The sequence below is a fragment of the Mustela nigripes genome, chromosome X (genome assembly GCF_022355385.1).
Source record: "Mustela nigripes isolate SB6536 chromosome X, MUSNIG.SB6536, whole genome shotgun sequence".
Taxonomy (NCBI): Eukaryota; Metazoa; Chordata; class Mammalia; order Carnivora; family Mustelidae; genus Mustela; species Mustela nigripes.
Genome location: NC_081575.1, coordinates 101,472,132 through 101,495,371, shown reverse-complemented (window position 1 = coordinate 101,495,371; position 23,240 = coordinate 101,472,132). Strand labels below are relative to the sequence as shown.

Genomic DNA, 23,240 nt, shown 5'->3' with positions numbered 1-23,240 from the left:
CACTTTTGCTGATAGTTCTCTGAGAATATTTTCCAAAGTGCAACATGTTCCCGTCTAGGACAGAACAGAACGTCCAGAGGCTGAGAAGTGAAAAACAGGGGCGGGGGTGGGGCGGAGGGCTTGGAAAAGTCTGAGCCGTCCTGAGATACCGCGAGATGCTGGACGGGATAAAGTCTTCTGAACCTCACCAGCTCCCATACTTCAACGGCTATAGCCCGTTAAGCCGCGTTCCAACTTTGGCTTTCGGCGTCTGACTTGCCGTTAGGCCTGATCAGTGCTCCTTGGTCTGTCCCCAGCCGGGCCGGGCCTACTCCTTAACTTGGACTTTTGGGGCTTTTTCCCACTCGACACCGGCTACAGCTAGCATCATTTAAGATGTCTGACAACGGGAGCAGCACAGATGGCCTACGAGACTCAGAAAGAAGAAGCCTGCTCAATAGCCCGGAGGAGCGGTCTGAAGCGGCTGAGACGAGAGAGACATCTTCAGACACGGAGCTAAGCTTGAATTTGACCGCAGACGACGGCATCCTCTGCGAGGCCACCCCAGAAAGTCAAGGCACAGACGCAGAAAGTTCAGCTGAAAACGTCAACTTCGAAAGCACCGAAGACTCGGACCAGTTCTTCATCTGTGAGGAAACCGTCTTCCCTTACGACCCAGAGGACGAGGAGGAGCAAGGAGCGGAGGAGGAGAGAGGAGCGGCAGGAGGACACCCTCAGGTACAGTGCCCTGAAGCTAACCGTGATCAGTATTTATCAGATGAGGATCGGGCCCTGGAGGAGTGGGTGTCCTCCGAAATATCTGCCCTGCCCCGCCCTCGCTGGCAAGTTGTTTCCGCTCTTCGTGAGCGGCAGCTGGGTTCCAGTGCCCGCTTCGTTTACGAGGCCTGTGGCGCAAGAGTCTTTGTGCAGCGTTTCCACCTGCTCTATGAGCTTGAAGGCCATCATGGTTGTGTCAATACTGTGCACTTCAACCAGCGTGGCACCTGGCTGGCCAGTAGCAGTGATGATCTTAAAGTGATAGTGTGGGACTGGGTGCGTCAGCAGCCAGTACTGGAGTTTGCGAGTGGCCACAAAAATAATGTCTTTCAAGCCAAGTTCCTTCCCAATTGTGGTGATTCCACCCTGGCCATGTGTGCCCGTGATGGGCAGATTCGCATAGCAGAGCTGTCTGCTTTACCACACTGCAAGAATACCAAGCGTGTGGCCCAGCACAGGGGAGCCTCCCATAAGTTGGCTCTGGAGCCAGACTCCCCTTTTCAATTCCTAACTTCAGGCGAAGATGCAGTTGTTTTCGCCATTGACCTCAGACGAGGCCGGCCGGCTTCCAGAGTGGTGGTAACCAAAGAGAGGGAGAAGAAGGTGGGGCTGTATGCCATCCATGTGAATCCTGCCAATACTTACCAGTTTGCAGTGGGTGGAAGAGATCAGTTTGTAAGAATTTATGACCAGAGGAAAATTAATGAGAATGAGAATAATGGGGTACTTAAGAAATTCTGTCCCCATCACCTAGTCAACTGTGATTCTAAAGCCAACATCACCTGCCTCGTGTACAGCCACGATGGCACAGAGCTCCTGACCAGTTATAATGATGAAGATATTTATCTCTTCAACTCCTCTGATGGAGATGGAGCCCAGTATGTTAAGAGATACAAGGGTCACAGAAATAATGCCACAATCAAAGGTGTCAATTTCTATGGCCCCAGAAGTGAGTTCATCATGAGCGGCAGTGATTGTGGTCACATCTTCTTCTGGGAAAAATCATCTCGCCAGATCATTCAGTTCATGGAGGGGGACAAGGGAGGCACCATAAACTGCCTTGACCCCCATCCTTACCTACCTGTGCTGGCGACCAGTGGCCTAGATCATGATGCCAAGATCTGGGCACCCACAGCCAAAGCTACCACTGAGCTGATTGGGTTAAAGAATATGATCAAGAGAAACAAGCGGGAACGAGATGAAGATCGCATACACCACACTGACCTGTTCGACAGCCACATGCTTTGGTTCCTCATGCGTCACCTGACACAGAGAGGTCATCGCCAGCACTGGGGAGCTCCTGAAGCTGGAGCCGTGGATGCAGAATCAGATGCGTCTTCCAGTACCTCCAATTCATCTGAGGAAGACGAGAACCAAGACCGGGTGCAGTGCCTGCCGTCCTGAAGCCTCGGCCTCGTCCTCAAGCCTGGTCCAGCTAGATGTCGCTTCAGTAGGCTGGACTTTAAAATTTAAAGTTTAAAGTTTAAAGTTTAAAGTTTAAAATTCATTTTAACTAATAAATGTTTTTGTTTTCTATTCTCTACCATAAAAACCATCTTTTCTATCTCTTTACTCTCCCTTTCTTCACATTCTTCCTCTCCCATTCCTTTTCTCTCACTTGATTTCTTTATTCCTCTCTTTACCCATTATATCTCTGTGTAAGAAAATATGTAAGGTGTTTTGTTTTTTATTTTTGCCTCTTTTCATTTGTTTTCTTATGACTTAGCTCTTACAGCTAACTTCTAAAGGTTCTGGTAAAAAAAAAATTAATAGTCTTACTAGGTCTATCTTCTCCTTTCTGATACCCTGAAATCTATCACCTTTTTTTTCCATCTTCAGTAGTTTAAGGTTAATTTCTTCAGTTGACTTGAAAATTTCAGAAATGTGTTTATTCTTTGAAAGTAAAGCAAAATAAAGCAAACCATGGTCTTGTTCCTTTAATGCGGACACTTGGCCATCCACACACACCCATGTACACACACACACAGACTCTCACTCTCTCACAGAAAAGGAAAAGGGGAGAGAGGGTGCATAAATTCCTAACAAATAATTGATGCTTCTGGAATAAATAATTAGGGATTGTTGACACTTTCTGAATACCTGTGTTAATATTATTTTGAGCAGAGACTGGTAAAACTTAAACTTAATCATATGACATTGTTTATTTTGCACTCTAAATTCTTTTGAACTTTCATGGCGAGAATTCCCACAGGATTTCCTTCCAGGAAGACCTCTTGGGACAACCATTTCCTGTAAGATACTAGCCAGGAATATAAGAATTCCTAATATTTGAGAACATATATTTGAACTGAATTTAACAATAACTTACTGTTGCAATAAAGAGTTGCTTATCCTTACAGATAATTGATACCACTGGAAGAAAATTCCCATTAGACATCCATGCACTGCTTAAAATTCTCTTCACTTGCTTATAAGAGGTTAAATTGCTTTTAAAAATATTTTGTTTTAAGCCTTATTTAGTGTAAATTTTGCATGCTGGATGTTCAATTTGTGTTCAGTAATAATATTCATTTTTGTTTTACACCTGTTACTTGTGTAGGTGAATGCAGAGGCTTTGCCTTACCCCCAAAACCCCTGTTTTCCTTTGATAATAACTCCTTAAAATGGATATTATCGCTGGCCCCTTAAGCAAGTTGAGACATTTACATACTGAAATTAGACTTTGGAATGGAAAATAACATTCAAATTTCCTGTTCACTGATATTCAAAGTCAGAACGACTGCTTGGGGATCTGGGAGATTGGGGCAGCCCCTACCAAGGTGTGCTGTTAGGAAAGAACCTAAAGCCCCCAAAGAACCCAGTGAGTCTGAACTAAGCACTGCAGTATAAAACAGGACTTAAAGAAAATGAAATTATAAACTAGCAGTCCAAGTTTGGGGCATCCCTGCATGACTGGGTGAGATGTATACTAGCAACATCAACAGAACATTCAAAAACACTTTGGGAATTTCTAATGACATCGGGTGACAGAACAATGACAAGAGCATATTAATTATCCAGGGTTTTTTTTTTTTTTCACCTGCTGTTTGGAAGCAGTTCTGAATGTATGGGTGGGGGAATGATACTGTGAAATGAAACTTTCTTCGGAGTTTCCTGCATGGTTCTGAGATTTTTTTTTTTTTTTTAGATTTATTTCATTTTATTTTGGAGAGGGAGGAAGCAGGTGCATGGGGACATGAACGCATGAAGAGGGGGTAGGGGGCAAGGGGCAAAGAAAGAGGGAAAGAGAATCTCAAGTAGATTCCCCACTAAGCACGGAGCCAGCCTCGGGTTTCAATCCTAGGACCCTTGAGATTATGACCTGAGAACCAAGAATCTGATGTTCAATCAACCGAGCCATCCAGGTGACCCTGTTCTGAGATTTCTTGTGCTACATGAGATATTGGAGAGATTTGGAAGGCAAAGGTAAAGTAGTAGCTTTATATATATTTTTTTAGATTAAATTTATTTTCAGCATAACAGTATTCATTATTTTTTCACCACACCCAGTGCTCCATGCAATCCGTGCCCTCTCCAATACCCACCACCTGGTACCCCAACCATCCACCCGCCCCTGCCACTTCAAACCCCTCAGATTGTTCAGAGTCCATAGTCTCATGGTTCACCACCCTTCCAATTTACCCCAACTCCCTTCTCCTAACCCCCCTTGTCCTCCATGCTATTTGTTATGCTCCACAAATAAGTGAAACCATATGATAATTGACTCTCTCTGCTTGACTTATTTCACTCAGCATAATCTCTTCCAGTCCTGTCCATGTTGCTACAAAAGTTGCGTATTTTTTAAAGATTTTATTTATTTGTCAGAGAGAGATTAGGAGAGCACAAGCCAGGGGTGGCAGACAGAGGGAGAAGCAGGCTCTCCGCTGAGCAAGGAAGCTGATGTGGGACTCAATCCCAGGACCCTGGGATCATGACCTGAGCCAAAGGCAGACACATAACTGACTGAGCCACCCAGGTGTCCCAGTAGTTAGATATTTCTTTTTTTTTAAGATTTTTTATTTATTTATCAGAGAGAGAGAGGGGAAGAGAGCGAGCACAGGCAGACAGAATGGCAGGCAGAGGCAGAGGGAGAAGCAGGCTCCCCACTGAGCAAGGATCCCGATGTGGGACTCGATCCCAGGACGCTTGGGATCATGACCTGAGCCGAAGGCAGCTGCTTAACCGACTGAGCCACCCAGGTGTCCCTAGATATTTTTTTAATGCTGAGAAAGGAGAGGTGGGGGCACTTGGTCACTGATCTGCTGGCTTACTTTACTGTGAGGCAGCTGGGTCTAGAGCTATACCAGCTCCCCTCATATCTCCCATATCTTAGCTTCACCAGTTCCATAAAAGAGTGATTACCTCTACAGGGCACTTACTCATCAAAGTTGGAGGTTTGGAGGCAGTGAAAGATCAACATGGGTTCCAGTCTGGCCTTGTAAGTTCCAGCTACTCCTCATGGATTTAAATCTATCCATGTTTCCCCCTATTTCACACCCATCTCTTCTTCTTGAATGCTGAACTGACTTAAGGCTCCAGCACCTGAAGCAGACAAAAACCTTATGAGGACTGCTTAAGCACAATTACATAATATGACGTCTCTATTATATAAGTCACTTGCTACCTGTGTATCACCCTCCCCTCAGTGTTTCTGCTTCTTTGTTTGAACTGTGTTGGGTGCAATCACCCCCACCTGCTTTGGACTGACTTAAGTCTCTAGATTACTTAAACAATTTGCCATTTGGAGGAGTAAAAGTCCTCTAAAGACAGAGGTTGGATTTGAATAAAATAGTTTAGGTAGATAGATAGATAAAAGGGACTCAGATAATTAATTTGAAAAATAAAGTTATGATTATAGGTGAAAGTCAAGCAGGTAAAGTAAGTCCCAGAAAATGGAAGTAATTTTTAAAATTTTAATTTATGCAAACATTGGTCCTATTTGATGTATAGAAGAGAGCAATACAATATCACTACCAGCCTTCCATGAGATGGCAGGCAAAGCTAACAATTCTATCAAATAAGCAGGCAAAACTGCACCTTTAAATTTAAATTTTCAACACCAAATATTTTCATTTCAATATGGAATTTCTACAGGACAGTTCTGTGTAAGTCCTCATGGCCTTTATGCAGTATTATAATTGTCTCCTAATTATGCACAAAATTTAACTGCATAAAATTGTGACAGATGCCAAACTATACTTTTAAAAAGACATCTTCTGGCAGCCATTCCTTAAAAAGACAGGTGTGGAAAAGAATAGACATAAAAAAATTTAATGGAGCCTAATTGCTAAATGGCAGGCCAAAAAATTTGGGTGAATTTTGTTAGCTTGATAGCAACCTTCAGCAGTGCTCATTCTACCAAAAACATAATGAGCCAAAAGCATAATGCAATAAAATTACAATAGACTGGATCTTAGCCACCCTGTGATCAACTTCTGTGAACTTCACTATCTTAATTTATTTCAACTTCAGTCTCTTCGACAGTGAAATGAGAGGTTTAGATTTCTATATTTAATTTTCAGAGTCTTATGGAGCACTTAATATATATTCTTTTACTGGATAGTGCAAGTTCAGATATGGATGTATGACAGTTCAGGTTCATGAGGAGCTTAGTACACTAATGCTGTGTTCTAGGGAGAACTAGAGGTTTTCTCATGTTTTCATTGAGGGGATTAGGTATTTTCCTATCCCGCTGCTTTATTCAAAGTATAATGTTATTTTTCCTTCCTAGTTTTGCAGCTTCTTTATCTCTAACTCCATTATATAAGCAACCACCTATGGAAATTAGATACACATATGCTCTCAAGTATATTCAAGTGTAATTTCTCAATTTTTCTTTGGGAAAAAAAATGCGTACTAAAATGAAGAACAGGAAACAAGTTCAGAGAAGTTAACCTTCCAAAGTCATTGAGCTAAGAAGATACGGAGTAGGGACTCAAATAGAATTTACAACTAAATTAATCCTACTTAATAATGGTGCATAGTGTCATTGTTTTGGTGCAAGGTGATTCGGTTTGGTTGGCAGCAGAAATTGAGAACCCATATCTCAAGATTCTTTCATGACATTTAAAAGACTTCTTTGATCTATTAAGGTGGCCATGGTCTCACTTTGGACTTCTGCCAGCTATACGATACATGTATTAGCAACTCAAACCCCTGAAATTAAATTGTAGGCTGCTGAGGAAAACAAACAAAACAACAACAATGATGTACCAAAGAAAAACAAAAACTGAAATACAAAATAGAAAAACAGTACATGCTGGAGTAGGGACAGTATTTCTAGCCTGTGCTACACACTGATCATTACTAAAAAGGTTATTGCTCATGAATCTCTGTCTAGAGTCAAATTCAAATTACAGCCAAGTCTGCTGATTGATTCTTTTGATTATTCTGCTAAGCAGCTGTTAACAACCCAGACATTCTAGAAATTCTCTTTCTCAACTGACAGGTATGACCAACACTGTGAAGGACTGAGACCCATGATAGGTAACCATAAGATCTTCAATCAAATAAAAAGCCTCTCTTTTATACAGTGAGTTCCTCTCTCAGTAAGAGACAGGATTTGGGCCTTAGGTATTAACCCTCTTAAGACTAATAAATGATAACTGATCATCACTCCCATAAATATTTTTTAAAAAGCCTGCATGTATGAATTATTGGTGAGTAAAGATACCTGTTATTTTTTTCTATCTTTAAAAATATGTAAATACATTTATTTTAACATAATCAGATAGAACCAAATATTTTGGGGGAAGGATTTTTTTTTGCACATGCTTTCTCATAGTAGTTTCCTCTCCAAAAACATCTTTAGAATTTTAGGGTGATGGAACAACTCTGTATGGTACTGGAGTGGTGGATATATGATTCAATGCATTTGTCAAAATTCACAGAATTTTACATCACAAGGAGAAAACTTTAACATATACAAACTAAAAGAATTTCAACCAGGATGTCAGGAAATCTCGGAATGTAATACACCCTACGACAAATGAGTCTAACACTATTACAAATTTATGACATAACCTCACTGAAGCAGGTGGGAGAAAAGAAGCTGGCTAAATTACTTTGTCAAAATTAAAGACAAAAAGAACTGTACCTAAAAACTTTACTCCAGCTGGCAAATTTGTTTCTCATGATTCAGGTTAAGCAATAATTCTCAACCTACTTACAGATGTAGCTCATGTTTAATAAGCAAGTAAATGGATGGTGAGAACTAGGTTTCTTACTCTAAGAGAGGGCAATTATAGATAAAGCAAGGAGGAAAGGCTAAGTGTACTCTGTGGTAACTGAATTCAAATTAGGAGATACCAGTATGAATTCACATTTAGGTTAGCATAATATATATGCAGATGGATAAATGCTGAAATAATTATAGAAATGTGTGTATACGTGGGTTATTATACCGATACGTATTTCATAGATCTCTCTACTGACAGGCCTTGGGACCCCTGACAGCCCTGTAGTAATGAGTACCACCTGCACCTGGATCTTAATTTCTAATACATTGTCCAAAGAAAGGAACCAGAGATCCTTGGAAAAATGTCTGATTCCAAAACAAGGGCAGGGAATATACAAGACAACCCTGGAGCATCTTGTAGCGCTGAACAGCTACAGTATGTCAAAGTGACACATGAAATAATGGCATTCCCAATGACCAAAGATAGAAGAGTTCGATTTTAAAAATAGTAATGTGATATTACATTATGACCTAAAGTATAAGACAAATATTCACGAGTCCATCCTGATATAAAAAATAAGTAAATAATTTTGGCATAAGGTATAAATCTCCCTATAGAATAATTCCAAATATCATAAAAGAGGTAAAGTTTGATTTCCCTCCTGCTTTTAAGTATCTTGCATCCAAAAGAACAGATTATAAAAAGAGAAAAAAGAGTAACTTTACAGTAAATAAATCCTACAAACATTACTCAAACACATGATGCTGGTTAATATCACCAATGATAAAGTCACATCAATATCATATGCCTCTAATATGATACAGGAAGGGCATTCACCTCCATGGCTATTCCTCCTCAGAACCCATAACCTTAGTCTATACGTGAGGAAAATATCAGACAACCCCCAATTAAGGAACATTCTACAAAACACTTGGCCAGTACTCTTAAAATATTTCAAGATCACAGGAAACAAGAAAAGGCTGAGAAACCAGGAGTCTAAGGAGACTTGGTGACTAAATGCACTGTGGTATCCTAGACAGGATCCTGTAACAGAAAAAGGATATTAGTGGACAAAGTTGAGAAAATCTGAATAGAGTCTGCAGTTTACTTAATAGTCACAAACCAATGGTGGTTTCTTAGTTTTAACAAATAGACTAAGGTATTGTAAGATGTTAACATTAAGGGAAACTAAGTGAGGGTTATGTGGGAACTCTCTGTATTAACTTTGGAACTATTTTTTTTCCCACAAATCTAAAATTATTTCAAAATAATAAAAAAAATGTCAAAAAATCCGTGGAAAATCTCTAACTTTAGTAGTCCTAATAATTGTGGAAATGTTTATCATATCAGCAGAAATAATTTGGTTCCCTTGATTTTTGAAATCTCTGCTTATATTGTAATTCACGCTGAGTAACTTCCATTACTTGTGACCTTTTGAAGGTGTTCTTTCTTTCATTATTTCTCTATTTTGTTCGATGATGTACTTCTGGTAAGTTGCTACTAATAAAAGTACAGTAAAAATTGAAATAAAGATGAAATTTTAAAGGACAACATTTTGTAAATTCTTAAAAGATAGAAATGTTCTTAAAGAGACACTTTACCAAGCTAACTGTAAAGTATTTAGTATTTAGGAGCTGCACAAAAATGTATGCATAACTTCTTTCTTTAAACCACTGATAATTTAATAAGAAATTTATCTCTGCAGTAAGTAAAATTTTATGGACATCTTTAGAACAGAAGTGGAGTGGAAGCCAGATTTGTGTTGGATGAAGGTATGCAGGAGGAAAGCAAGTAAGATAGTGAGAATAGGCAAGTCTTTCAAGAAGTTTTGCTGTGAAGAGGAAAAGAACAATGGAGTGATAGCTGGAATAAGATATATATTTAAGGGATCATCATTACACTTTATTTTTAATATGAAGGATATTAGAAAAATTTATATTGACCATAAAACATGAGAAATAAATGAATGATGTGGGAAAGTGTGGATTTCAAGTCCTGGAGGAGATGTTACGCAGAAACCTTTGGAGGAAGGCTCTTTCCCACAATCAGACCATATGGTATGAATTTGGTCAAAAAAATTGACAGGTTTGAGGGTAGGAAGGAATGGGAGAGCTTGATGTTATTGCTTTGACTCTCTGCCGTATAAAATAAGAGGTAAGTCCACCAATTTAGACTCCTGTGGAGGGAATTACATAATTCTAAAAAGAGAAGACAACTGAACCTAATCTTCTCAAAAAAGAGGGAAATAAACTTCCTAGGGAAATATAATTTTTTTCTAGGAATTTAGACTTTTTGAATAAAATTGTAACTGAAGAGATTTTTCCTTGGCTATCACACTAATGGCATTTTATTTGAAATTCAAATGTAGCTTGGAAGTACATAAAAAATGATGTGTGGCACCCCACTGGAGAAAAAAGAGGTACCTTTGTCTCATTTAGATAATGGGCATTACCATGGCATCCATGATTTCTGTGCAGTGTCAAACTGACCTGATTAAATATCCAAACTGAAATTTGTACTTCCTATCAAAATACTTATAAAATTTTTTCTTGATTATCCCAACATATGTACATAAAAAGAGTGCTTACAACTTCACTGCCACATAAATCTAGGCCCTTCCTAGAGTCATCAAGTAAGAAGCCTTCTGCAGAATACCACGGTGGAGAGCCATGTTCTACTACTTTTAATTATTTTTCATTTTATTAATTTAAAAAAAATTTTTTAAAGATTTATTTATTTATTTAAGAGAGGGATAAAGAGCTCATGCACTAGTGGGGTGTGGGGCTGAGGGAGAGAGAGAGAAATCCTCAAGCAGATTCCCTGCTGAATGAGGAGCCTTACATGGGGCTCCTGGGGAAGGATGCTGAGATCATGACCTAAGCCAAAAATCAAGAGTCAGAGACCTAAGTGATTGAGCCACACCAGCACCCCTCTAAAAGTTGGACCAGAACTTGATAAACCTCTGCAATGAGTATTAGAAGTCCAGACATGAGAAAATGACCATTCCGACATAGTTCAGCATGAATGATAAAAAAAAAAAAAAAAAAAAAAAACCAGTGAAACAGTTCCTTCCCTCAATTTCTAAACAAGTCCAGACAGGTTTAAAGTACAGAATGGGTTCTAATGGGATTGTCATTAAAGGATGAAACTGTCCATTGAAGTCAGAAGCCACTTTAGGGCAATTTCTGTATTACAGCAAGACAATAAGCTATTTATTCTTAAGTGAGTATATGAGTCACATAGAAGTGTTTTGTAAATGGTCACTTTGATAAACTCTCATACTAGTTTTAATTAAAAAGATGCTCTCAGATTGTGTATATGTGCTATCATATCATCAACAATCAGTCTTCAATGTATTTTGCACTACTTTTACTTCGTATTTCTCCTTCACTTCTTCTGGCTTTTGCTGGGATCTCCTAAGCAAAGCTGAATGATGGGGATATTGGGGCACATCTGTGTTTGTTCCATTAAGGAAAATGTTTCTAATCTGTACTCATGGGACTTCTTTCATTCTTGTCATATATTTGTGCCTCAACTCTTTTTTTCTTATTTATATTTGCCAACTTTTTATGTATTTTACCAATCTTTTCACCATGTCATGTTTTGGTTTTAGTGTAGGTGAGATTACTGGTGTGTATTTGAATGTTTTATCTTCTACCTCATCAATTTCTGCACTTATACATGCTTTGTTTCAATTTATTTGGGTTTTTGTTTGTTTTTCTTTTTTTTTCTTCTTAAAGAGAAAAAACATTTTTGATTTTTTAAATAAAATCCATTTAACTCTATAAAATTTCTTCTGAGTATGATTTCAACCACTTCCCATAGGTTTTTTTAAAAGATTTATTTATGTATTTATGCATTTATTTCAGAGAGAGTGTGTGTGCAAGCAGGGAGAGGGAGAGACAGGCAGACTCCAGGCTGAGCCTGGAGTCCAATCTGGGACTTGATCTTATGACCCTGAAATCATGATCTGAGCTGAAATCAAGAGCTGGATGCTGAACCTACTGAGCCATCCAGGTACTCCCCCCCATAGGTTTTCATATATAGTGTCTTCATTATTTTTTAGATAGCATGTGATGTTAGTTATGACTCTCTCATTAAAACAAAATTAAAAGTTACACTAAACAAAAATACTACTTTTAGTTATTTTCTTATGATAATTAAGAAGTAATTAATTTTCATGATCAAATATCCAAACAATGGAGAACAGTATAAAGTAAAATGAATTCCCCATGTCTTCATACTCTGTTATCAGTGGTAAGTGGTGTTAACAATTTCTTAAATTTTTTTACAAAACACATTTTATGCCTATGAGAGCACACGTCTTATTTTTTACAAAAAAGAGATCTAAATTAGTTATCCATCACTGTGAAACACATTAGCCCAAAATTTAGTGGCTTAAAACAGCCAACTTACTTTTATTTCACATCTTCTGTATATTAGGGATCTTCTGTATATTCACATCTTCTGCACGTGACTTAACTGGGTCATCTAACTCAAAGTATCCCACAAGGCTTTAATCAAGGTGTCAGCCAGGACTCCAGTCATCTCAAAGCTCAAGTGGGAAAGGAACAATGCTTCTGAGACCACTCATGTGGCTCTTCTCTGGCCTTTAGTCCTTGCTAGCTATTGGTCACAGACAATTCCTCGCCAAGTGGGTCTTTCCATGGGGCAGCTTACAACAAGGTAGCTGACTTCCCTCAGACAAAATAAGTGAGTCAGGAGGGTGCAAAAAATATACTACAATCTGTAACCTGATCTCTGGTACCTCTGCTACATTCTATTCACTAAAGTGAATCACTAAACCCAACCCATTTTCAAAGGATAATACCAGGAAGACAGAATCATTGAAGGCAGTTTTAGACACTGCTTATCTCAGGATCATATTATGCATTAATTCCCTCAAAAATAGTTTTTATGCCCTTTCATCTTTTTATTAATCTAATGCTTTTCAGCCACTGCCAGCATGACGGGATAAAGAAGCATTAAACAAGCAAACAACAACAACAAAAAAATACATAAATAAAGAAGCAAGAACATAGATGAGAACTCAATTTTAGTAAATATATTTAGGTATGATTACTAAGCATATGTGAAAAAATATATGGTTATTAGCATACCTCTCAATGTTACAAACTCATTTTGGATTTGGCTAAGTAGAAAAATGGGCTGGCAAGATCCTCTTTTTTAAAGATTTTTATGTATTTATTTAACTGTCAAAGAGAGAGAGAGAGAGAGAACAGAAGCAGAGGGAGTGGGAGGGGAGAAGCAGGATTCCCGCTGAGCAAGGAGCTCAATGCAGGGCTTGATCCCAGGGTCCTGGGATCATGACCTGAACCAAAGGCAGATGCTTAATCAACTGAGCCACCCAGGTGCCCACAAGATCCTCTTGAGGATGGAATCAAGGGCCACAGAGAAATATAGAATTCCTCCTGGGAAAGCAGAAGGGTCCAAATGGGTAGTCAGTGGTCAGAAGTGTAGAACAAACTTAGAAGGCATTGGTGTTCATTTAACACAAAATATCTGAAATCATAATGGGGCAAATTCTCCTGTTCTCTAATTCCCTAGTTCAAGCTGGGAGATGAGGACTCAGACAAGGGAGAATATAAGCTCAAAAAGCAGCTTCTACTGTACTGTGTCAAACAATCAATCACCTTATTGGTTTTTCTAGGGCTTTTCCTTGGTCCCTATCAACACTTTAGAGGCACAGAGCACCACTGGATTAGTTTTAGTCATTTGGAGTATTCTTCCTTGTACATGTGATCTAGGTCACCCATGCCTTCCAGTATTCCTTTACTGACTTTGTTTCAACATGAGCACTCCATATATTTTCCAACAGAATTGTAGATTTTCTGGGTAATTTTTGTATATTATTTTCTTAACCATAACATTTTAAAAGTGACCAATAGATCCATATTATAACATTTCTCTAGTTTTCTATACCATCATTGCAAATCCTTTTTTACATAGAATAACTAGTATGAAAGGCTGAAGACTTCTTATCTTTCATGGAGTAACCATTCATATTTTTATCTCCTTCTGGAGTTTTAGATGTTTCATGATTAACAATGCTATCACTTTAAATAGTGAAATTCTACATACTTCTAGCCACTGCCCTTCTCCAAGAGCTCATCAAGATACTCTGAAATCCCACCATTGCCTTCATCAAAATAGCCCAGGATATACATGTGATTCACTTGATTTAGATTTTTTAATTTTATGAATAACTTTTTCTTATGATTTTTTAATGAAGAAAAAGGTTATAAACCTAAGGTACATGATGATCAAAAATAGGCATAACCCTTCTTAACTACTGTTAACTAGGGAACTGCAGTAGGAGCTGGAATGAGAAAATAGGTTAACATTTGCTCTACATAGAACATTTGGCTTCAGTGTGCCCAATAACAGATTAGATTTACTAGTTATGAGACAATTAAATGAGAACATTCACTTGTTGATATTTCATCAGTTTGGAACTCCTTTTACTAGTTATAGCATCATGGTCAAAAGAACAACTGGAACTATTTTTTTTTTTTACCTTTTATTTATTTATTTTAGAGACAGAGAGCATGCATGCATGGGCGGAGGAGCCCCTCTGTGAGTGTGGAGCCCAAGGTGTTCGGCTCATTCCCATGACCCATAAGATCATGAGCCATGAGATCATGACTTGGACTAAAACCAAGAGTGGGATATTTAACTGACTGAGCCACCCAGATACCCAAGCTAAAACTATTTTTAAAAAAGATAACTATATGAGGATATTTAATCTGTAAAAAATGAAATGTATAATCACCTCTTAATTATAGAATGAGGGGAGTGAATCAAGTGGAAGCCAGTCCATAAAGTGAGATAGATCTCTATTATTGATACAAACAAGAAACATGTTAGAAAGAGTATTGAATTTGTTTGGGGTCCTAAAAAACTTACCTGCAGTGGCTGAAGAGGGCCTCCCATGTTTAGAAAGTTCTGGAGGACTTTGATCTCCTAGATTAGTTACAATGAATAAGGTGCTATGTTTGTGGGAGTTCACCCTGAGACATTATCCTTATTTAAAGACCTTAAGAAGATGTTTGAAAAAAGAAGAGGGTAATGCAGAAGAATTGAAATTCTTGGAGAGTTACAGTGTTCAGATGTTAGGAAACCTGTTGAGTCTTACAGCCTTTGGCAAGGCTGCATCCTCTGTTTTTGAGGCTGAGAGAACTTCCCTGAAGAACTTCAGAAGATCATGAGGAAGAAGGTCAGTTGCTGTTTATGAATAATGGCCTTTTGTAATAAACATCCATACATTCATTACACAAGGCAAAAGACATCCCAGGTCATGCTGTGCTCCCAAATTTCTTTTTTGGCTTCTTGGCAAAATACTGAAGATAATGAACTTAATTACTTTCAGAAGTATCATTCACAAAAGTGATTCTTTCAAAAATACATAAAAATATTTATAAGATTGATAGAAACTTATTTTAAGGAAATCTTGCATCCCCTCATAAAATTATTTCTTTGAGTGAATTTATGATAAATAAATATCACAATTTCATTTAAAATACTTCTGGCCTAATTATGGGTAGCTGCTTTTCTCATATAATTAATAAATATGAGATTTTAGGTGTATTAGATTTTGCATTTTAAAAAATTTCCTAGGAAAATTAGAAGTCATTCTAATAATGACTATACTTCATATAGGAAGAAATCTGTTCCTGCTCTTAACTATTAAACTAGGTCATAAACAAGCCAATTTGTGGTAGATACAAAGAAAAATATAAACTATAACTAAGGGTTTTAACGATTATAAAAACCTTCAATTGTAGAAAGAAAATATCTGCTAAATCTATGAAAAGCAAGTGTTAGTACCCTCTCCCTTTGATTCACGGTCCAGTTGGTGCCCAAGAATGATAGCTAAGCAAGATCTTTTTTTTTTTTTTTAAGAATTTTTTTTTTTTCATAGAGAGAGATCACAAGTAGACAGAGAGGCAGGCAGAGAGAGAGAGAGAGAGAGGGAAGCAGGCTCCCTACTGAGCAGAGAGCCCGACGCGGGACTCGATCCCAGGACCCTGAGATCATGACCTGAGCCAAAGGCAGTGGCTTAACCCACTGAGCCAACCAGGCACCTGCTAAGCAAGATCCTAATTTTAATACAAGTTCCCCCTCCAAATAGGCTTCAGTGAAATTGTTATTTTAGAATAAATTTACAGAAATAACATCTCTGGGAAAAATGATATACAAAATAAAAGTTTTTCTTGTCCCTAAGTTTCCCTTCATACATTCAATTTTGACTGCCAACCATAACTTTAAACATCACTGGTTTCCTAGTACTATAATCAAGAAAACCATATTTTGAAACTTTTCTTACAACAGTTACTCTCTTTATTCTTTTGTTTCTGATATTTTTATAATAGTCAAAATATATTACTTCATTGAATTTAAAACAATGAAGAGTCTATATTATGAAGGGAGAAAAATGAGGATTGCTCTTCTCTTTCAGTCATCCCATATTATGCTCTTTTGGAGTTATTAATGATTCCCAGAAAGAGACAGAGAAATGGGACTGTAGGGAAGGAAAGAAGGAGTGAGAGAGGAAGGAAGGGAGGGAGGAGGGATAGGAGGATGGATGGAAGAAAGGAAGGAAGGAAGGAAGGAAGGAAAGAAGGAAGGAAGGAAAGTTATATCTCTAAAAATAACTTCATCCCAGGATCTTGCATAGCCAAAGAATATTTTTCCCCCAAGGCCATAACCATAATGTGCAAATGGTACCTTTGATTTTCTAAACAAATCTGTTTACTGACATAACACACCAGTTTGTCCTTATGCAAGGAACTATAGTCCTTGGAATTAATGCTCTCTCATACATTTAACTACTAGACTGGGGCAAGAAAACACTGAATGTACATTGTCTGAAACAGAAGTAAATGTCATATCACAGGATATTCTCAGAGATGAATTAACCATCTTCTCTACAAAGGCTTTTACAGATGGCATTATTACCCATAGCCTCAAAATAAGAGAAGCTATCTGAGTTATTTTAGTTATTGACTGCAATTAGATGTTGGTAAGGGAAACCCAAAATATCAGGGGTTAAACACAATGCAAGTTTGTTTCCTCTTACTTACAAGTCCAAAGATGGGCAGTTCATGGACATTATAAAGGTTACAAGATTTAATATCCCAGATGACTCCTACCTAACTTTATGCCTTGCCCTGTATATCATGGTGGAGAGATGCTCTATGAAACTTTAATAAGCAATTGTGTTGCAGGATGGAAGGGCAAAGCAAGGGAAGCAAGAAGAAGAAGAAAAAAAAAAAAAACATCTATATTGAGAAAGCAAAATCCTTCCAAGAACTGCACAGCCAACTTCTTATATCTCGTCACCTCCCCCAATATAAGTGCTCGATAATTGACATATTTTAGATGATCCTATGGTCACATGTAACATACAGAGTTTCTATTAGTAAGAATAAAGGAAAGGGAAAAACAGATACTGGGTAGACTTCCTGCAACAAGAGTGTCAACAGTGTTTCATAAAGCAAGGAATTCCCAACAGTGCAAGGACAGCTGAAAAATCAAGTAAATTAAAAGTGAAGAAACATTCATTAATTTTAAGAACCATGAAGTTATTAGTGACCATGACAAGGAAAGGTTCAATGATTGATGCAGGAGAAGTCAAAAGGAGTGAGGTAAGGCTAGCACTAAGAGGTGGACAAGTAAGACGTGTTTTTAAGTAAAAGCAGATTTAAAAAAAAGAATTTTGTAGACTGCACATATGCTCAAAGAAATTTTGGAGAGTGATGAGAATGTTTCTGGATTATGGTGTTGGTTGCATACATTCATAAATTCACTAAAAACATTACTGAATTGACACAACCTGTGAATTTTATGATATGTAAATTATACTTCAATAAAACCTAAAAACACAACTAATGATAATAACCTTCATAGAAATCTGGCTCTGCAGAAAACAAGAAAGATGTGGCATTTTTCCTCTTTTACTGGGAAATCCAAACACTTGGTTTCATTGTTTTTACAGATTTTATTTATTTGATAGAGCACATGCATGCCTTTGGGGTGGAGAGTGGGTGGGGAGGTGCACAGGGGTAATTTCAAGGGACAGAGTGACTCCACACTGACTGCGGAGCCCACCTGGTGTTGTATCTCACAGCCCTGAGATCATGACCAGAGCTGAAATCAAGAGTGGGACACTAAACCAACTGAGCCACCCAGGTGTCCCAATTTGGTTTCAATTTTATTTTTTGGAGGGAGATGAGGGGCAGGCAGTTTTTATCAGGATGCAAGTTACACTGAAGAAATAAAAATTTTGTTTCTTTTTGTCAGAGAATGAAAAAAAGAAATACAAAACAGGATAGAGCAAAAATTTGAAAAACCTTTCCCTATTTGGTCTGCTGTCACTATTTCCCAAAGGTCAATGCACTTACCAGTCTAGTGTTCTATCTTTTTAAAGTTTTACGTAGGGGCACCCCAGTGTTCACCCCAGTGTTCATAGCAGCAATGTCCACAATCACCAAACTGAGGAAGGAGCTGAGATGCCCTTCAACAGATGAATGGATAAAGAAGATGTGGTCCACATATACAATAGATTATTACTCAGCCATCAGAAAGGATGAATACCCACCATCTGCATCAGCATGGATGGCACTGGAGGAGATTATGCTGAGTGAAATAAGTCAAGCAGAGAAAGACAATTATCATATGGTTTAACTTACTTATGGAACATAAGAAATAGCATACAGGGCATTAAGAGAAGAAAGGGAAAAATGAAGGGCGGGGGGAATCAGAGGAGGAGATGAACTGTGAGGGACTATGGACTCCAGGAAACAAACTGAGAGTTTCAGAGGGGAGGAGGGTATGGGGATGTGTTAGCCCGGTGATGGGTATTAAGAAGGCCATGTATTGTAATAAGCACTGGGTGTTATATGCAAACAATGAGTCATGGAACACTACATCAAAAACTAATGATGTATTGTATGGTGACTAATGTAAAAATTTTTTTTAAAAAGTTATATGTATATACAAACATACAAATGTCAGTACAAATTAAGTGGAGCCTAAAGTTTATATAATACATTGGCTTTATTAAGAAAAATAATACAAAATTATATAATCAAGTTCAAATGTTTATATATATATTTTTTTAATATTTAAATTTCAATTAGTTAATATACAATGTAATATTAGCTTCAGGTATAAAATATAGTGATTCAGCCTTTTCATACAACACCCAATGATCATCATAAGTGCGCTCCTTAATCCTCATCACCTACTTAATTCATTCCCCCTCCCACATCCCCCTCCAGTAACCATGTTTGTTTTCAATAGCTAAAAGTCTGTATTTTTCAGCCATAAAAAGGAATGAAATCTTGCCATTTGCAATGATGTGAGTGGAGCAACAGACTACTATGCTAAGTGAAATAAGTCACCCAGAGAAAGAAAAATACCATATGATTTCACTCATACATGGAATTGAAGAAACAAAACAAATAAGCAAAAGAAAAAAATAAGAGACAAAAGTGTATATATTTTTTTAATGGAAAAAGAAATCACAAGGAATTTCTGGAGGTTTAATAATTCAGATTCATTTCTCTTGAAGTCTCTTTAGACAATTTTGTAGAAATGTTTATAGAAAAGTGATTTTTGTGCAAACTAGTTCCTAGAATATACTACAACTCCAAGCACTCCTACAGACTTAGGGACTTGTGCAAGAGAGAGACCCTGAAACGTAAGCTTTATTACTCTTAGAAAATCTGTCACTGCATATATATAGTGTGGGTAGCCGGTGTATAGAACTTAGTTGTGCAAAAAAAAAAAACACCACAATTCTTTTTGTTTTCTCATATCCACTTTTTTTTTATTGAAGATCTCCATTCTACTGGAGTAGTGGAAACTTGTTCTCAGTGAGGTGGGGTTTTATCCTTTTTCTTAAGAGATTTGGTCAAATTTCCTGGAGACTTAAAGGTGCAAGGGAATGAAAATAGACACTACTTGGTAAGGTCATTGAAGAACCAGGGGGTCTGCATCCATTGTATAGCCATTTGTTTCCCTTGGTTCTTTCTTCCCCAAGGGTTGGCCTCTTTCTCTGGGACACTCCAATATTTAGACTCTTACATAAGAGGTTATCTTCAGAATAGCTCATACAGGTTTTCTATAACCAACATATGTACCTGATATGTCAACAGCAGACCAGTACTGGTCATTCTCTACCACTCTATTTTCTCCCCACGTCCGAAACTTATAATATATTCTGGGTAGAAACAGTTTTAAAAATGAAGAAATGTTTCTCATTCTTACGAGTTTTCCCCCATTTTCATCAAGGTAAACATGTTCTCTACCTAAGGACTTTAGATTCTAGGTGTCTTTATCCAGAAGAAACTTGAAGCCTCTTTTCTTTCTCATTCCTCCCGTGAAGCTATGAATTTAGGAATTTGAGTGGGGTAGGTTCGGGGACAAAGTGAGAGTGGTATGAAAAGTAGTGGATAATTAGCAGGAAAATAATTTGTTAAAATTTAATAAATAATCTGATCATGTTTTCCAACATATAAAAATATCATCAATTATATTATTACATTAAACATATGCAATTTAGTTTCAAAAATTTTACCACTTGATTACATACATTATTCTATGGAATATCTTACTCATTTCTTTTTCCTGATCATAGTTAAACTTTGAGTATTAGCTGACTTCACAGGGAGACTATGAAGATTCTGCTGTATCACTTTTGGAGCCCAAGAGTGGATGCATTATATTATTCTTTTGATACACACTGCAAACCCACTACGTGAAAAACAATGTTCCAGGTGATGGGAGTGCAGTGGTTCACAAAAAAAAGATCTCTGTCTTAATGAAGCTTTGACTTCACTGAGAAGAAGGATAATAAAGAAGTATATGCATTTATGATGTCAGGTAGTATAGGTAAAGGCTGTAAAAAAGAAAAAAAGGCAGGTGAGGGGTTAGAGAATGAAGACCGTAGTCAGGTAAGGTCTTTTACAGAAGCTCTGAAAAAATTAAGACAGTGTCCTGTGATTATCTGGTAGAAGTTCCCTGACAAGAAGAACAAGTGATGGAGGCACTGAGGGAAAAGCAGGGTCCCTGAGAAGAAGGAGAGCAGGCTAGAGTGATGGGAGATGGAGAAAAGTTTCAAAGCCAGATCCTGCAGTCAGGTACAATGCTTTAGGCCTGGATAAGAGCTTTGGATTTTATTCTCACTAAGTGAGATGGGCTCTGAGAGTTCTTTTTACTCTTGTTGCTTAGCTTTGTTTCTTAACCAGCATGTCATGTTTTTCATAAATAGAGCACAATGTCACTACTTTTAGGACTGACAACTTAATTTCAAGGCATACATATTGAAGCATTACCAGGTCTCATTTGCATTCTAAATTTAATAAAAATAGGATGAAATATAAATAAAGTATATCATTTTATTTTTAAGACTAGCAGTATATAGCACATGAATTTGGTAACAAATAGGCATTTAGCTTAGAATATGCTGCACTCTATATCAGGCAAATAGGCAATTTCTCCTTCCTTTAATCACATTGTCTGACAGGTGACAGACACCTTCTATAAAAAATATAATAAAAAAACTTTTAGAAAGCATATTTTTCTTAAAAAAAGAAATTTTCGAGTCAGTGTAGTTCGTGCTAGTATCATAGAAAAATATTTGTAACCATAAGAGACTCTTAATCTCACAAAACAAACTGAGGGTTGCCAGGGGGAGGGGAGTAGGGAGAGGGTGGTAGGGTTATGGACATTGGGGAAAGTATGTGCTATGGTGAGTGCTGTGAAGTATGTAAACCTGGCAATTCACAGACCTGTACCCCTGGGGCTAATAATACATTATATGTTAATAAAAAATATAAAAATATAAAAAATAATTTGTGAAGATTTTTCAAATGGAAATTTCAAACTTAACCATGTAAGGGTTTCCAAGCTGAATCACTCATCTGGAGACACAATCAGAAATACCAGATAATTTTTTTTTCATGATTAAGTTGTGTTGCTCAAAAAATGATAACTAAGTCGCAGCTTATTCCTTGAACTGGCCACTGTACATTACTTTTACATCATTTATATTAAGTATCTTAATAAATCTCTTGGACTGTATTCTAAGGAAATAGAGACATGAAGAAAGATTCAGGTTCAAAGATATTTATACTAGTAGGATAAAAGAAAATTTCACAAAATCTTAAATCCCAGCAATAAGGCAATAATCAATAGATTGTGCTATTTTGTATATTGAATTATTACCATGATAATGAATGCTCAATATTCAATATTCTATGTATAAAATAAAGGAATGAAATCTCTGTGGTTTTTGTGTTCCCATTCAAGTGTATCAAACTGTCAAGTTTGATTCTTCAAGAAATTCACCTTTCAATTTGATAAATCCAACATTTGCTTTTTCCAATGTTACCATTATTAATCTTAATTTCAGAAATACAAACACTATTCATTGATTTGCTTGAGATCATTTGGGATACTTCCTGGATTACTTTTGTCTACATGTACTTCATTTTGTTTTAAAACTTAGAAACCTGATTAAGCAGTCACAAGGACTTTGTCTCTGTTAAAGCAAAATGTACTATTAGTCCCATGTTTCCCTCAACATTTGTGGATATATGGTTATCCATATATATATCCAAAAAGCTTGTCCAGGTCACATATTTCTAAGTTTACTTCCTTCTGATTAAACAGTAGAATGTGCTTCCAATAGCTCATTTTTTAAACAAAGAACATCTTACTTGTTACCAGTTTTATTTGATCTTACCTAATTTTTCCATTTTTTTCAGTTGTCCATTTAGATTATATTGAAGATGTGAGTGTCATGCCAGTCTCTAGAGGTATTGTTCTACTTTATTACTTCATCCCAACCTTATTTTTTCTTCTTCTCTGTGTTAAAATTTAAATTACCAAACATCAGTTCCTGAAACTATCGGTAATTAACCAATTTAATGATAATTTATAATTATGAACTTATCATTGTATTTATTGCATAAGCAAAAGTGACATTTTCTTAGATGTTTGCATGTTATTGGTGTAGAATGAATGACTTTAAGAAAAACAAATGATAAATTTTATGTTTTCTTTCTATGAAATGAATAGTAAACTGAAAATTCAGTATCTGTGTAAACTCTAAATGTGCTTTTGCTAAATTTGCCTATAGTGATGTCGTATGTTCTGGCTTTAAATCTTGGAATGATACAATTAAAAGACTAAAGGTTATAATATTTAGTAGCATTACCTCTGAGAAATGTACTAAGAAATCAAACAGTAATGAGGCAAATCAACATAACTACTTCT

General features: G+C 37.1%; 1 protein-coding gene across 1 annotated transcript; it reads left to right on the top strand.

Annotated features, from left to right (window-relative positions):
• The first annotated feature begins 360 nt into the window (after positions 1 to 360).
• LOC132007442 (DDB1- and CUL4-associated factor 8-like) lies at positions 361 to 2,160 on the top strand. Its single transcript, XM_059385591.1, has one exon. It carries the CDS (start codon positions 376 to 378, stop codon positions 2,158 to 2,160), a length of 1,785 nt encoding a protein of 594 aa, XP_059241574.1. The 5' UTR covers positions 361 to 375.
• The last annotated feature ends 21,080 nt before the right edge of the window (positions 2,161 to 23,240 follow it).

Excerpts from the sequence above, each read along its gene's own strand:
- LOC132007442 (XM_059385591.1), top strand. The coding sequence starts at position 376 with ATGTCTGACAACGGGAGCAGCACAGATGGCCTACGAGACTCAGAAAGA.